General features: G+C 43.3%; 2 protein-coding genes across 2 annotated transcripts; one reads left to right on the top strand and one right to left on the bottom strand.

Moving 5' to 3' along the window:
- Positions 1-1,565: 1,565 nt before the first annotated feature.
- LOC123041862 (uncharacterized) lies at positions 1,566-3,826 on the top strand. Its single transcript, XM_044464413.1, has 3 exons — positions 1,566-1,840; positions 2,806-3,347; positions 3,459-3,826. Exons 2-3 carry the CDS (start codon positions 2,808-2,810, stop codon positions 3,753-3,755), a joined length of 837 nt encoding a protein of 278 aa, XP_044320348.1. The 5' UTR covers positions 1,566-1,840; positions 2,806-2,807; the 3' UTR covers positions 3,756-3,826.
- Positions 3,827-4,691: 865 nt separating this feature from the next.
- On the bottom strand, positions 4,692-9,695 carry LOC123046448 (probable potassium transporter 11). Its single transcript, XM_044469822.1, has 9 exons — positions 8,900-9,695; positions 8,116-8,341; positions 7,449-7,694; positions 7,298-7,348; positions 6,923-7,189; positions 6,774-6,826; positions 6,580-6,694; positions 6,141-6,395; positions 4,692-5,889 (listed from the first exon to the last, which is right to left on the bottom strand). Exons 1-9 carry the CDS (start codon positions 9,017-9,019, stop codon positions 4,844-4,846), a joined length of 2,379 nt encoding a protein of 792 aa, XP_044325757.1. The 5' UTR covers positions 9,020-9,695; the 3' UTR covers positions 4,692-4,843.
- Between the last annotated feature and the right edge of the window lie 1,052 nt (positions 9,696-10,747).

The raw sequence follows: 10,747 nt of genomic DNA, 5'->3' as shown, positions 1-10,747 counted from the left end.
CCCCCGATTCACGTAAAAAATATTGTTTAGCGCACCGTAAGACCACGCGGATGTCCTAAAAGGGCTGCTTCCCTGTAGCATTTTTTGAGGATTGTGGTTCATCGGGTCCAACGTTCCTAGCGGGGGTACTAATGGGCTATTGGTGGGTTTCACCATCTATTCGGTCCACCAGACCGTTCACTCCACACTCCTCCCTCCTGACCTCTCCTCTCCTCTATTTGAAGACAAACGGACCTGCACCGCCACCGTTGCCGCTACAACGAGTATCTCTGGCGGTTGCCACTCCTAGCGCTCTCTCCACCTTGAGGATCCATAATATGTATTCCCTACCTTCTCCCCTGGCCGCCCACCTTGCCACGCAAAAGTGTCGTCATCCTACCACATGCACTTTCATGGATGTCTTCGGCTCTGAACGAAACATCGGAACTGCTCCTCTATGACTCTTGACACAGACTCCTGTGACTTGGCGCAACTGTTCTGTTTATAGGCTCTACCCGGCTAAGATCACCTTCAATACTGTCACATCCCTAAATTTGTAATAGAAGGGTTGAGCGTGCTTTGATGCGCTGTTGGTATTGGAGGGTTTTCATAATTTTGTTACTCCCTCTGTTTGAAAATATAAGGTGTATTAGTTTTTCAAAAAATAAAACCTCTGTAAATTTGACCAAAATTATAGAGAAATATATAAATATTCATAATATCGAATCAGTATCATTCGATCCATCATGAAATGTTTTTTCATATTTTGTTTATTTAGTATTGTGGATGTTGATATTTTTGGCTCTAACCTTGGTCAAAGTTAAAGAAATTCGACTTTCAAAAAACAAACACACCTTATATTTTGGAACTGAGGGAATATTTAGTTTTGCGAGTTGGGTGATGATGGTGTGTGTTTTATTTTCTTTATAATATTGTCAACGAGCCTTTCACGGTGTGATTTTGTATTATATGCTAATCAACCAGTATTTATGTCGGGAAATTTTCCGCATCGATGTATGTATGTACTATTTTGGTGCTACAACATCACATATTGGCTCTTCTTTTTTCTATATGATGAGAGGGTGCGTGGGATTGATATAAGGCTGTTTGTTGCCGATCAATTTGAAAAATCATTTCCTTATCAAAATTATGAACCAAATCTAAAATTGAAACCTCGATCAAATGGAAAAGCTCTAGAGTTGAGGAGCACAGTGAAAATGAATTGAACGAGGGAACTCCTAAGAAACTGTTGACCCGGTCTAAATCTGATCAAGTCAATATCGTGAACCAAATTCCAAATTAAAGACCTCAATCAAATGAAACTGCAAAATTAAAATGCATAATTAATTAAAAAATTGAATGAGAAAGCTCTTCAAGAAATCATTGACCGGATAGAATCGAACAATCTAATTTGAGAATCAAAGACCTCAATTGATTACGAGACCTCAATAGATTTCCCCATGGCAGCGTCCTTCAACTCCGAGGCAAGGATCATTTGCATCAACACCCCTGGTATTTCATTCCCATCCCACTTTGGGTCCAGCAGCAGCACGATCATCGAGCGCGCCCCCAGCAGTCCCAAAATCTTCAAATCGTCTGCGCGGGAGGAGAGGAAAACATCTCCCCGCCAAAATCCACACCAGCCCAGCCCGTTCGGGTTCCGCCGCGGCACCCCGCGTAATAAATGGGGGCAAAACGGGGGAGAAATCTCCCACAGTCTAACCGCAGAAGAAGGCCTAGCCTAGGGTTCAAGGCGCAATCCGGCCGAAGAGAGGAGGGGGTTCTGCCGCTTCCCGGTGGTCTCGCTCGCGACGGTGATCCCGCCGCCCTTGCCAGGAGCCGGCACGCCTTCCTCTGCTAGGTAAGGTTTCTCCGATCGCGGCGATTTCCTCCCTCCTTTGCTTTGCTTTAATTGATGGTGCGGTTATGCTGAAACATGTCGCCACCGGCAATCACGATTACTGATTAGGGAAGAATTTCATCATGTCTGTTGAACTGGGGAACATGGTGATGACGATTGCTGATTAGAGAAGAGTGTTTTTATGGCTGTTGACTAGGAGGGCACATGGATTGTGTATAAATTGATTCTGCCAAGTTGTAGGAAACAGAAAAGGATGTTCCTTTTGTGCGTTTTGGCGAGTTTGTGTAGGAGTAGCTGTCCTGGTAATGTGAATCATGTGATTACTACTGATTAGGGAAGAACGCCATTATGTCAGTTTTTCTCGAAAAATGACATCATCTCAGTTGAATTAGGGAACAGATGGATTTTGTGTGGTATGGAAAACATCTAGGACGAACTTCTTTTTTCTCTCTAGACTAGAGGCTGCTACTGTTAGGACGGTGATTGAGGGACGTCATGGATCGCCGATATATATTGGGAAAGTGGAAATTTAGTTTTAGAAGAAATATCACAAAAATGGAAAATAGTTCATTCATACCCAGGGTTTTGGTTACCGCTTGAAATTTCAAGATTTACCATGGTTACCGCATATTTCGGCCCCCCTCGGTAAATGGACATTTCCAGCAAAAAAAATCAATTTTTTTGAATTTTTTGAATTCAAACGCTCGATGTATAGTAAAGTGTGGCAGCACCTCACAACATGCGCGTAGACAACGTTCCAATGAGCTAGTAGCTCTTTTATGATAAATATAAGTTCAAATGCTATCTATATCTATTTTGAAAGAATTGGAATTCAAATTCAATTATAAATTTCATTTGTTCGAAATTTTCTCAAAATTTCGTGGTAACCACGTTTACCGGTCCCCCTCGGTAGAAATGTCCCATTCGGTAACCAAAACCTTGTTCATACCTGTTTTTTTCTACAGGCATGTCGATGCCAGATGAGTTTGTGATATTTCCTGCTGAAGGGAAGATTTCCAATGGGCCTGAGGGGGCACTAGTGAGTCCCGATTGCTCGTTTCTGGTTGCACGTCTGCCAGAGCCACTCAACAAGTCGTTCGTGCAAGTGCGACGCTGGATAATGCAGCTCTTCCAATTGAATGGTGTGACACATGAGCTCACTCTGCAGCACATTCTGTATGTCAGGAACAATCCCATGGCTCCTCCTTCCACCGTGCTGATTGACATAATTGGGGATGATTCCTGGAGGGCGTTCCTGAATGTGGCATGGCGCCATGTTGGAGTTTTCAGGCTGTTTGTCAAGTGGAGCACCAAGAAAACAACCTCTGTTTCTAAGGCAGTCGCCAGCAATGGCACACCGGTTGCTGATGAAGATCCTGCAGTGACAGATGAATCTGATGATGATAGCAGCTGGCCAACTTGCAAGCATGATAAACCTTGCACCATTGAAACTTCATGGGACCGTCAAGACCCAGGGCGAAGGTTCTACCGCTGCCCTCTCTTTGTGGTGAGCTTCTTTTGGAAAATGTTTATCTGGGTTGCATATAATGTAATGTTCTGAACTACCACTACATTGATCCACAATGATAATCTACATCTTTGTTTCTGTTTTGGTCAGGATTCAAAACAGGACTGTGGTTTCACCCAATGGTTGGACAGGAAGTTCCCTGAGAAGGCGATTGAGCACATGAACTACCTCACGGACAAGGTTGATTCACTCGAGCAGCAGGTTGACAACCTGAAGTGCGAGCTTGAGGAACTTCGTCGTCGTCACCAGAAAAGGTTGATCGGAGAAGCTGTTGTCAGTCATGGAGACAAGTGCCCATGTGGCAAGATCCCTTGTGATGTAGCTTGTTGCAATCAGGATGAAAAGCCGCGCCCAAGCCAGATTCGTAGATTGGCCAACGCCAATTAGCCCTCAATATGTCAAGTGATTTGTGGTCCAGGCTAGTTTCATTCTGCGATGAAGATATTTTGTCCATTTTCTTGTTCAGTCATCAGCAACCATCACGACCCGCAAATGTGATCAGCTGCCATCTACTCCCTCCGTTCCGATTTACTCGTTGTTGAACTAAAACCATGACGAGTAAATCGGACGGAGGGAGTAGGTAGTATTATCTGCTAGCTATCATGGAACTCCTTTGTTGCTGAATTCAGACGAGAATATGATTACCCTGAAACTATGGTTTATGTAACATGCACTGTTTAATTAGTTTGACTTAGGCATTTTGCATGAGCATGATTTTTTTTCTTTTTGTTGCACAACATTTGTACATTTATCTGACTGTCGCATCAAATTCAGCCATACTGAAAACCTGGGCCTCCTTTGGTTCATAGGATTTAGGATTATCATAGAAATAGGAACTTGTAGGAAATGAGATGACATGTATCTCAAATCCTATGAGTAAGAATAGGAAAAGATATGTCATTTGGTTCACATTGTAGGAATTTTTTCATTGAGTCTAGGCTCATGTTTATTTTCCTTTGAAATATGAAGGATAGGAACCAATCCTATGTAGGAATAGGAATCCATTCCTATGAACCAAAGGGCTCTAAAGGAAAAATTCCTACAAAAAACCTATCCTATAGAGTTCCTATGAACTTCCTCCAAACCAAAGGAGTCCAACCTTTCCAGCAAGACACAAAGATGATGATTTTTCAACGAAAACAAAGGTGACAACTTAGAAAGCTGCAAATACTTTTGAATCCATGAGTTCCCAGTTAGAGATTTTCCTAGACAACTATCACAATATATGATTTATCAGGGAAAGGAAGCATCTGAATCTTACGAATTGCAAGACAAAAGGCGAACATTTCTAGCATGAACACCACATGAAAGATGCAGGGCGCGAAACAAAATCTGAAGCTATTCGCTATTTATATTCTACGACCGATAAGTTCCCTATTTACAGTTTAAAGCAGCCACCCCCTCTCCCTTCCAGAGAACGGTACATCAGAGCTTTTTTCTCAGAATCCAGTACAAACCAAACGGAAAATGATGTTTCAGATGTAGTATATTTGCCCAACATTAAGAAGGCTCTCATGAGGAATGTTGAACATCACACTGTTCTCCCTGCAGATCCTCCTCATGAAGGCATACAAGTAATCTACAGAAATCTTCTTGATGATCCCTGAATCTCTCCGAGCGCGCACAATAGTGTTCCCTAGGATGTGCACAACACCAGCATCCCTGCACCGGTTCAAGAACTCCACTTCGTTGCTGACTGTACGGTTGGTTTGGCTTGAGTACGTCAACAGATTGTTTACCCCGAGGGGTGACTGCACTGGCACAATAGAATCCTGTGATGAGTAGCTCAGGTCACCATTGGAGCACATTGTGTTGGCAGTTTTGTCTGCCAGAAATGCAGTGTTGATGGATCCTTCGGTCCTCTGCTCTGGTAAACTGAACTCGTCCGAATCTGAATAACCATCCATCATGCTCTCGAGTCGGATGAATAACGTGAGGCAGTCAAAGAGCATCTTCTCAAAGTCATCATCTTTCTTGTGGAGGTCTTTATATCCATACCGTGCAATACAACGGAATATATGGAAGTTCTTCGGCCCAATCCTCCTCACAAGGAACCGCTCCTCCACCGGGACTGTGTAGACTGGAAGATACTTGACACAGACGAAGACAACAACCGAGTGGATAGCAGGTAGGTTGGTGATAAAGTGTGAGAAGATGTGCGGTACGCCACTTGCCAGCTCAGTGTACACAAAGCCTATCCCTGGAACCCTGACTAGACCAAGGCTCGGACCAAGGCCAAGAATCCAGGCCATTGACACCTTGCTGTGCATCTCGAATTCATACCGCTTTACAGTGCAATAGTGCCACACATACATGATGATGAAGAAGGCTATCGCGATGACAAGCGGGACCCAACCGCCCTGGTCAATCTTCAATATGCAAGCCCAGAAGTATGGTAGCTCTACCATCAACGAGAGCACAATAAAGGTGACGACAAGAATCCAGTGACTCTTCCACACCAGCAGCATTATTGGTACCATGAGGAACGTTGTCACTAGCATAACTATAACCACTGCAGTGCCTGTTCACACAAATAAGAAATGTAAATTTAGAGTTGTCTGAGATATGCAGGGAAGACTATGTCATGAAAATTCTGCGATAGTTCTTATTTCAGGACAATTTCAGTCTATTAGCAGTCACTCTTTCTATTATAAGGCAATCTTTCCTTTTAAATTGTCTGCATGTAGCTTTTCCAAGCTTAGCAGTATATACTACATGGTGTTGCAAACATGGAATGCTCATCAGAATCCATATTTAGAAAGTAAACCTTACCATATGCATTTCCTATCTGGCTCTGGTTCTTGAATCCAGCAGTCACAGCAATACAAAGAATAAGGAGGAGCCAGTTGATGTCAGGGATATAAATCTGCCCGAGAAATTTCTTCGAGGTGTGGACTACCTTCACGCGGGGGAAACATCCTAATGCAAGAGCCTGCTTTATTATCGAGTAGGTTGCAGATATGGTGGCTTGACTTGCAATTATTGCTGCAGCAGTTGCTATGACAAAGGCTGGCCAGTATATGGCATCTGCAATTATTAAACATCTCACTATGAGAACCATAGTACATAAAGCAACAGCACTAGTATGCACTGTCAATAATGGCTACACACTATGACAGCGTGCACACGGCAAACGTGATGTGCTGGCACATCGACCAATCTATCTTAGGATTAGTCAATAGGATGCCAAGCTATGGTATCTGAGGAGGACCTGGAATGGAGCGATAGAAGGCGTCATTCACATGTTGCTTGTTGGAAATTATATAAGCTGCTTGCCCTGTGTATGCCAGAAGAAGGCATGGGAATACAATGAAGGTGAATGCAATCTGCAAATAGACATTTTCACATTAGGGAGCACACATTTGCCTACAGATATATCACAATGACTGATGGAAGACATGCTACCTGAATGGCCAACACAGGAAAATGACATAGATCTGCGAATAACGCTTCAGTTCCTGAAGAGAAAGAAACAAATATCTGCATGTCATACGGGTTCTATTATAGGTTGATGGAAGGTAATTTCTAAACCTGAATATGTAAAACGGACTGACCTGTGATGCTAAGCATGATTCCTCCAAGAACAGTCCAGGTGTTAGAAGAATTCCCCCGCCTTCGGAAATAACGGTATATGTAGACTGGATTGTACGCTTTTAATACAGAGCTACCATACTTGTGTATGTTCAGTGCTCCAACACTTCCAATTAAAATGAACCAGATGAGCACTATAGGTGCGAATAGCCATCCAACTTTGTCTGTACCAAAGTGTTGCATGCTGAAAACTCCAATCAAGATGATCACGGCAACAAGTACAACAATATCTGCCAGATGCAAAGAAATCAAAGATGAAGCAACTTTACAACATGGATTTATGCAAAAGATAAAGTACAAGGGTAACGGTACATATGAGATTGAAAACACAATATTACCAGTACTCATGTTTGGATTTTGAACTTTTATACCACCTGATGCAGAAAGAACTGTGAAATGCAAAATCACAAATCAGGATCCTGGAAACGTTCAATTTACTCACAAAAATATGATGCTGAACATGAGTTCAGAAGAAATTATGCAGAATACCTGATATAGCAGGAGTAAGGATTCCATCTCCAATAGCTGTACAAGTACCAAGGAGAACAAGAATAAGAAGACAGTTTCTTTTATATGCGCGTGTTTCTAGCCATCTCTTTATTTTCGCTGCCAATGAGTTCTCCTCATAAGTTTGCCGACTATATGTCGTTAGGTCCTCATCAGTCTTGTGTTGGTTGGGTATAGTGCTGATCTTTGCATGACGGCAGAGTAGTGAATATAGAGCAAGTGTACCACCTGCAAGACAAAAAAAAGAGGTCACCACTGTTGTAAAACTGCAAGCAAAGTTATCAAATCAAGAAGTCACAGAATTGCGCATGGAAGAGTTGTTTCCAATACTGAGGCAACAGTAAAGTGATCTCAGACTAAACTTTCCATAGAAAATAATTTAGCTGCCACTCTGGCATCTCATGACCAGAAAGGCATTGTATTAACATATTCACCTACCAATCTGATGGAAAAAAAATGCACTGTTATAGTTGCCACTTATAAACTTCTACTGTGCTTGGTGTTGGCTAATGTGTAGAAACAAGCATTTGAGATGTATTGCAGTCAGTATTTTCTTTTTTTGCCAAGTACAGAGCAGATCATAAGACACCATCTCATTGAAGGTCTAACCAGTATGATATTTGGACCTTGTGCGGATAAATTATCTTACCTTGACCATTGTCATTTGCCCTCAAGACAACAAAAACATACTTCAGAAGAGGGATGAGAGTAAGGGTGTAAATGATCAGGGAAAGAGCTCCAATAACATCTTCGTCATCGTATACTCCGTGAGGAAAGGCATTATAGAACACATAGAGCGGTGATGTGCCCAAGTCACCAAAGACCACCCCAAGGCTCTGAAATGCAAGCCGCAGCATCAAAACTGATGAGAATTTCTGCATCAAGGGAAATCACCGTCAATATAAACTCTTAACAACTTGAATATAATAAACAAGCATTCAGTTTCTTTTCAAAAATACACAGGCATCAAATTTTAGGACTAATGATTCTTCTGCTAATTGTTTCACTGAAGTGGAATGCACAAAGAACTTGAATAAAATAAAAATCATCGCTCTTTTTTTTTCACGAATAACACCCAGAAGCGCGCCATTTTCACTACGAAGAAAGCACTAAAATCGCTATTCCTTCAGTTACTCATTAATCCCACCATCAAAATTAAAATGGTAATTCCATCATACCAACTACACCAGATTACTTCGCGCGCTACAGATGACAAACAATATGTTCAAGCAGTACAATCCATATCAAAGTAGCACATCTGTTCCAGATGTTCTCAAAGCACAAACTGCACAATGAGATGAACTGGTCACATGCAGAGAACAATTTTACATTCTCTGAAAATAACCAAGTCTTGGCAGCCAAATACAGATGAATGAAAATACTAATATAAATGAACTGTAAAGTAACTAAACTGAAGAAGAGAAGCGTCAGACCTTTTCTCGGTACATATTCTTGAGTCTGGTGGCTTCCTCATCCATGGGCTGATCAAGGTTCTGATCCAGTTCCCACATGCCCCCCCTGTTCGTCCCCTCGCTTTCGGACAGCGACGCCATTGATCTCTTTTGACCTCGACCACAGCTCTCAAATCCTCGCGAAAAACGACAGTCCCAAGGGACAAGTCCTCCACTTGCAGCCCTCGCAACAACCAATCTGAAAACCGGGTTCACGGATAAAAATCGACCTTCAAGCAACAGTTGTTGATCTCTCGCTCAAAGTTCGACCTCGAATCTCCGCATCGACGCTCTTACATGGACGGAGGCCCGGAGCGAAGAACTGCCTCGACCGGTCTGAATTCCGGGGGGTGCTTGCAGGGAACAGAAATGGAAGCAGGGAGCGGCAGGAATCACAGCACAGGGACTCCGAATCGCAGAAAACCAACCGAAATCACCACTGGAATCAAAAAACAAAATCCCAACCAACCAGCCGAAAACCCCGACCTTTCTCCCCCAAGAAAACCTCCCCGGGCAGCCGCCTCGACGGCCGGGGTCCGAAGCGGCCAGACGCGACGGGCCTCCTCGGCAGGGGAGAGATTCAGCGAGGAGGAGAAGGGTGCTGGCAGAGTGAAAGAAGCAAGGAAAGGAAGAAACTGGCAGGAGGAGGACGGGACAGGAGCGGCATATGAGGACAGGGGGGAGAGGGGCGGAGGAGGACGCTGGTGGGCGCCCACTATTTTGGCCTGGAATTTAACCGATGGATTTGGATGGTAGCAGCAGCAGCAATGACGAGGGAGAAGAAGAAGAAGAGAAGAGAAGAGGAGACTGGACGGAGCAGAGACAGCATTGCTGACCCATCACCCCCTGGCTTGGCTTGGCTGGCTGCTAACCTATGTGCCATTGAACTGTAGCACCAAAACTGCTGACACCGACGTGGCATATTACTACTACTACTTGATGCTGCTGCTGCTAATGCTGCTTGACTGGTTAGTTACAGGTTCTTAATCCAGTGCTTTTGGTGCCACTTGGCCGGTTAACTAGTGTTACTAAACAAATCCAGGTTGTTGCCCTCATGTTTCTTTCTTAATTAGTAGCTGCTGCTGCTAACCTAGTTTACCTTGATGCAGATTTGATTAATTAAGTACAGGCAGCTGCTGCTAATCTTTCTGAGATGGAGATCCAGGATTGTCACTTTGTGTGTTTTATAAGCACTTCTGTCAGATAGCTGCTTAATCCTTGTCTGGTGGCAGCAGTGGCAAGTGGACTGCGCCCAGGTTGCTGCTGGTGGAGCGCCATCCTGCTGCAACATGGAGTATGTCTGAATATTGTTTGTTCTTTGACTTTGTTGAATAGTTTATGTTCTTCTTCATGTGATGAGGCATTTTTCTTCAGCATATCTTCGGCTCTAGACCATAGCTAGCTAGGCTAGTAGGCCGCCTGCATCAGCCATGAGCCAATAGGCGATTAGCAATCCAAGTCCAACTTCCTTTGTTACATAGTATTTTCTATTCACTACAAATCATCACCTTTGAATAACTTCTGTTGCTCATGTACTTATCTTGTAACGAGAAAAGAATGCGTGAAACTCCAGTGCACTTGTTGTTGCGAAATGCAAATGGACAAGAGATTAAGAGCTTCATCTGCTGATATGTCGCCGTCAACGGCAGCGAATCGGCGATTAGCACGCGTCCTAAACTGAGACACACGAGATTATGGCGCGTAGCTTTCAAGAATAATTGATTGTGGTTTTCTCTAATCTTTTCTAGTTGGGTGGACAACTCGTTTTCTCCCCATATAGGAATACCTTTAACTCGACGTTTCTCGAAGAAAACAGCTTGTTCATGTCCG

Source organism: Triticum aestivum, chromosome 2B (assembly GCF_018294505.1).
Source record: "Triticum aestivum cultivar Chinese Spring chromosome 2B, IWGSC CS RefSeq v2.1, whole genome shotgun sequence".
Taxonomy (NCBI): domain Eukaryota; kingdom Viridiplantae; phylum Streptophyta; class Magnoliopsida; order Poales; family Poaceae; genus Triticum; species Triticum aestivum.
This window is presented reverse-complemented; position numbering and strand designations above follow the sequence as displayed.

What these genes read in the sequence shown, in the direction of transcription:
- LOC123041862 (XM_044464413.1), top strand. Translation starts at nt 2,808, where the DNA reads ATGTCGATGCCAGATGAGTTTGTGATATTTCCTGCTGAAGGGAAGATT. An exon ending in ACCGCTGCCCTCTCTTTGTG is followed by an intron (nt 3,348 to 3,458) that starts GTGAGCTTCTTT and finishes TGTTTTGGTCAG; the next exon opens with GATTCAAAACAGGACTGTGG.
- LOC123046448 (XM_044469822.1), bottom strand. Translation starts at nt 9,019, where the DNA reads ATGGCGTCGCTGTCCGAAAGCGAGGGGACGAACAGGGGGGGCATGTGG. An exon ending in CCTTACTCCTGCTATATCAG is followed by an intron (nt 7,349 to 7,448) that starts GTATTCTGCATA and finishes TGCATTTCACAG; the next exon opens with TTCTTTCTGCATCAGGTGGT. An exon ending in CCAGATAGGAAATGCATATG is followed by an intron (nt 5,890 to 6,140) that starts GTAAGGTTTACT and finishes TTGTGTGAACAG; the next exon opens with GCACTGCAGTGGTTATAGTT.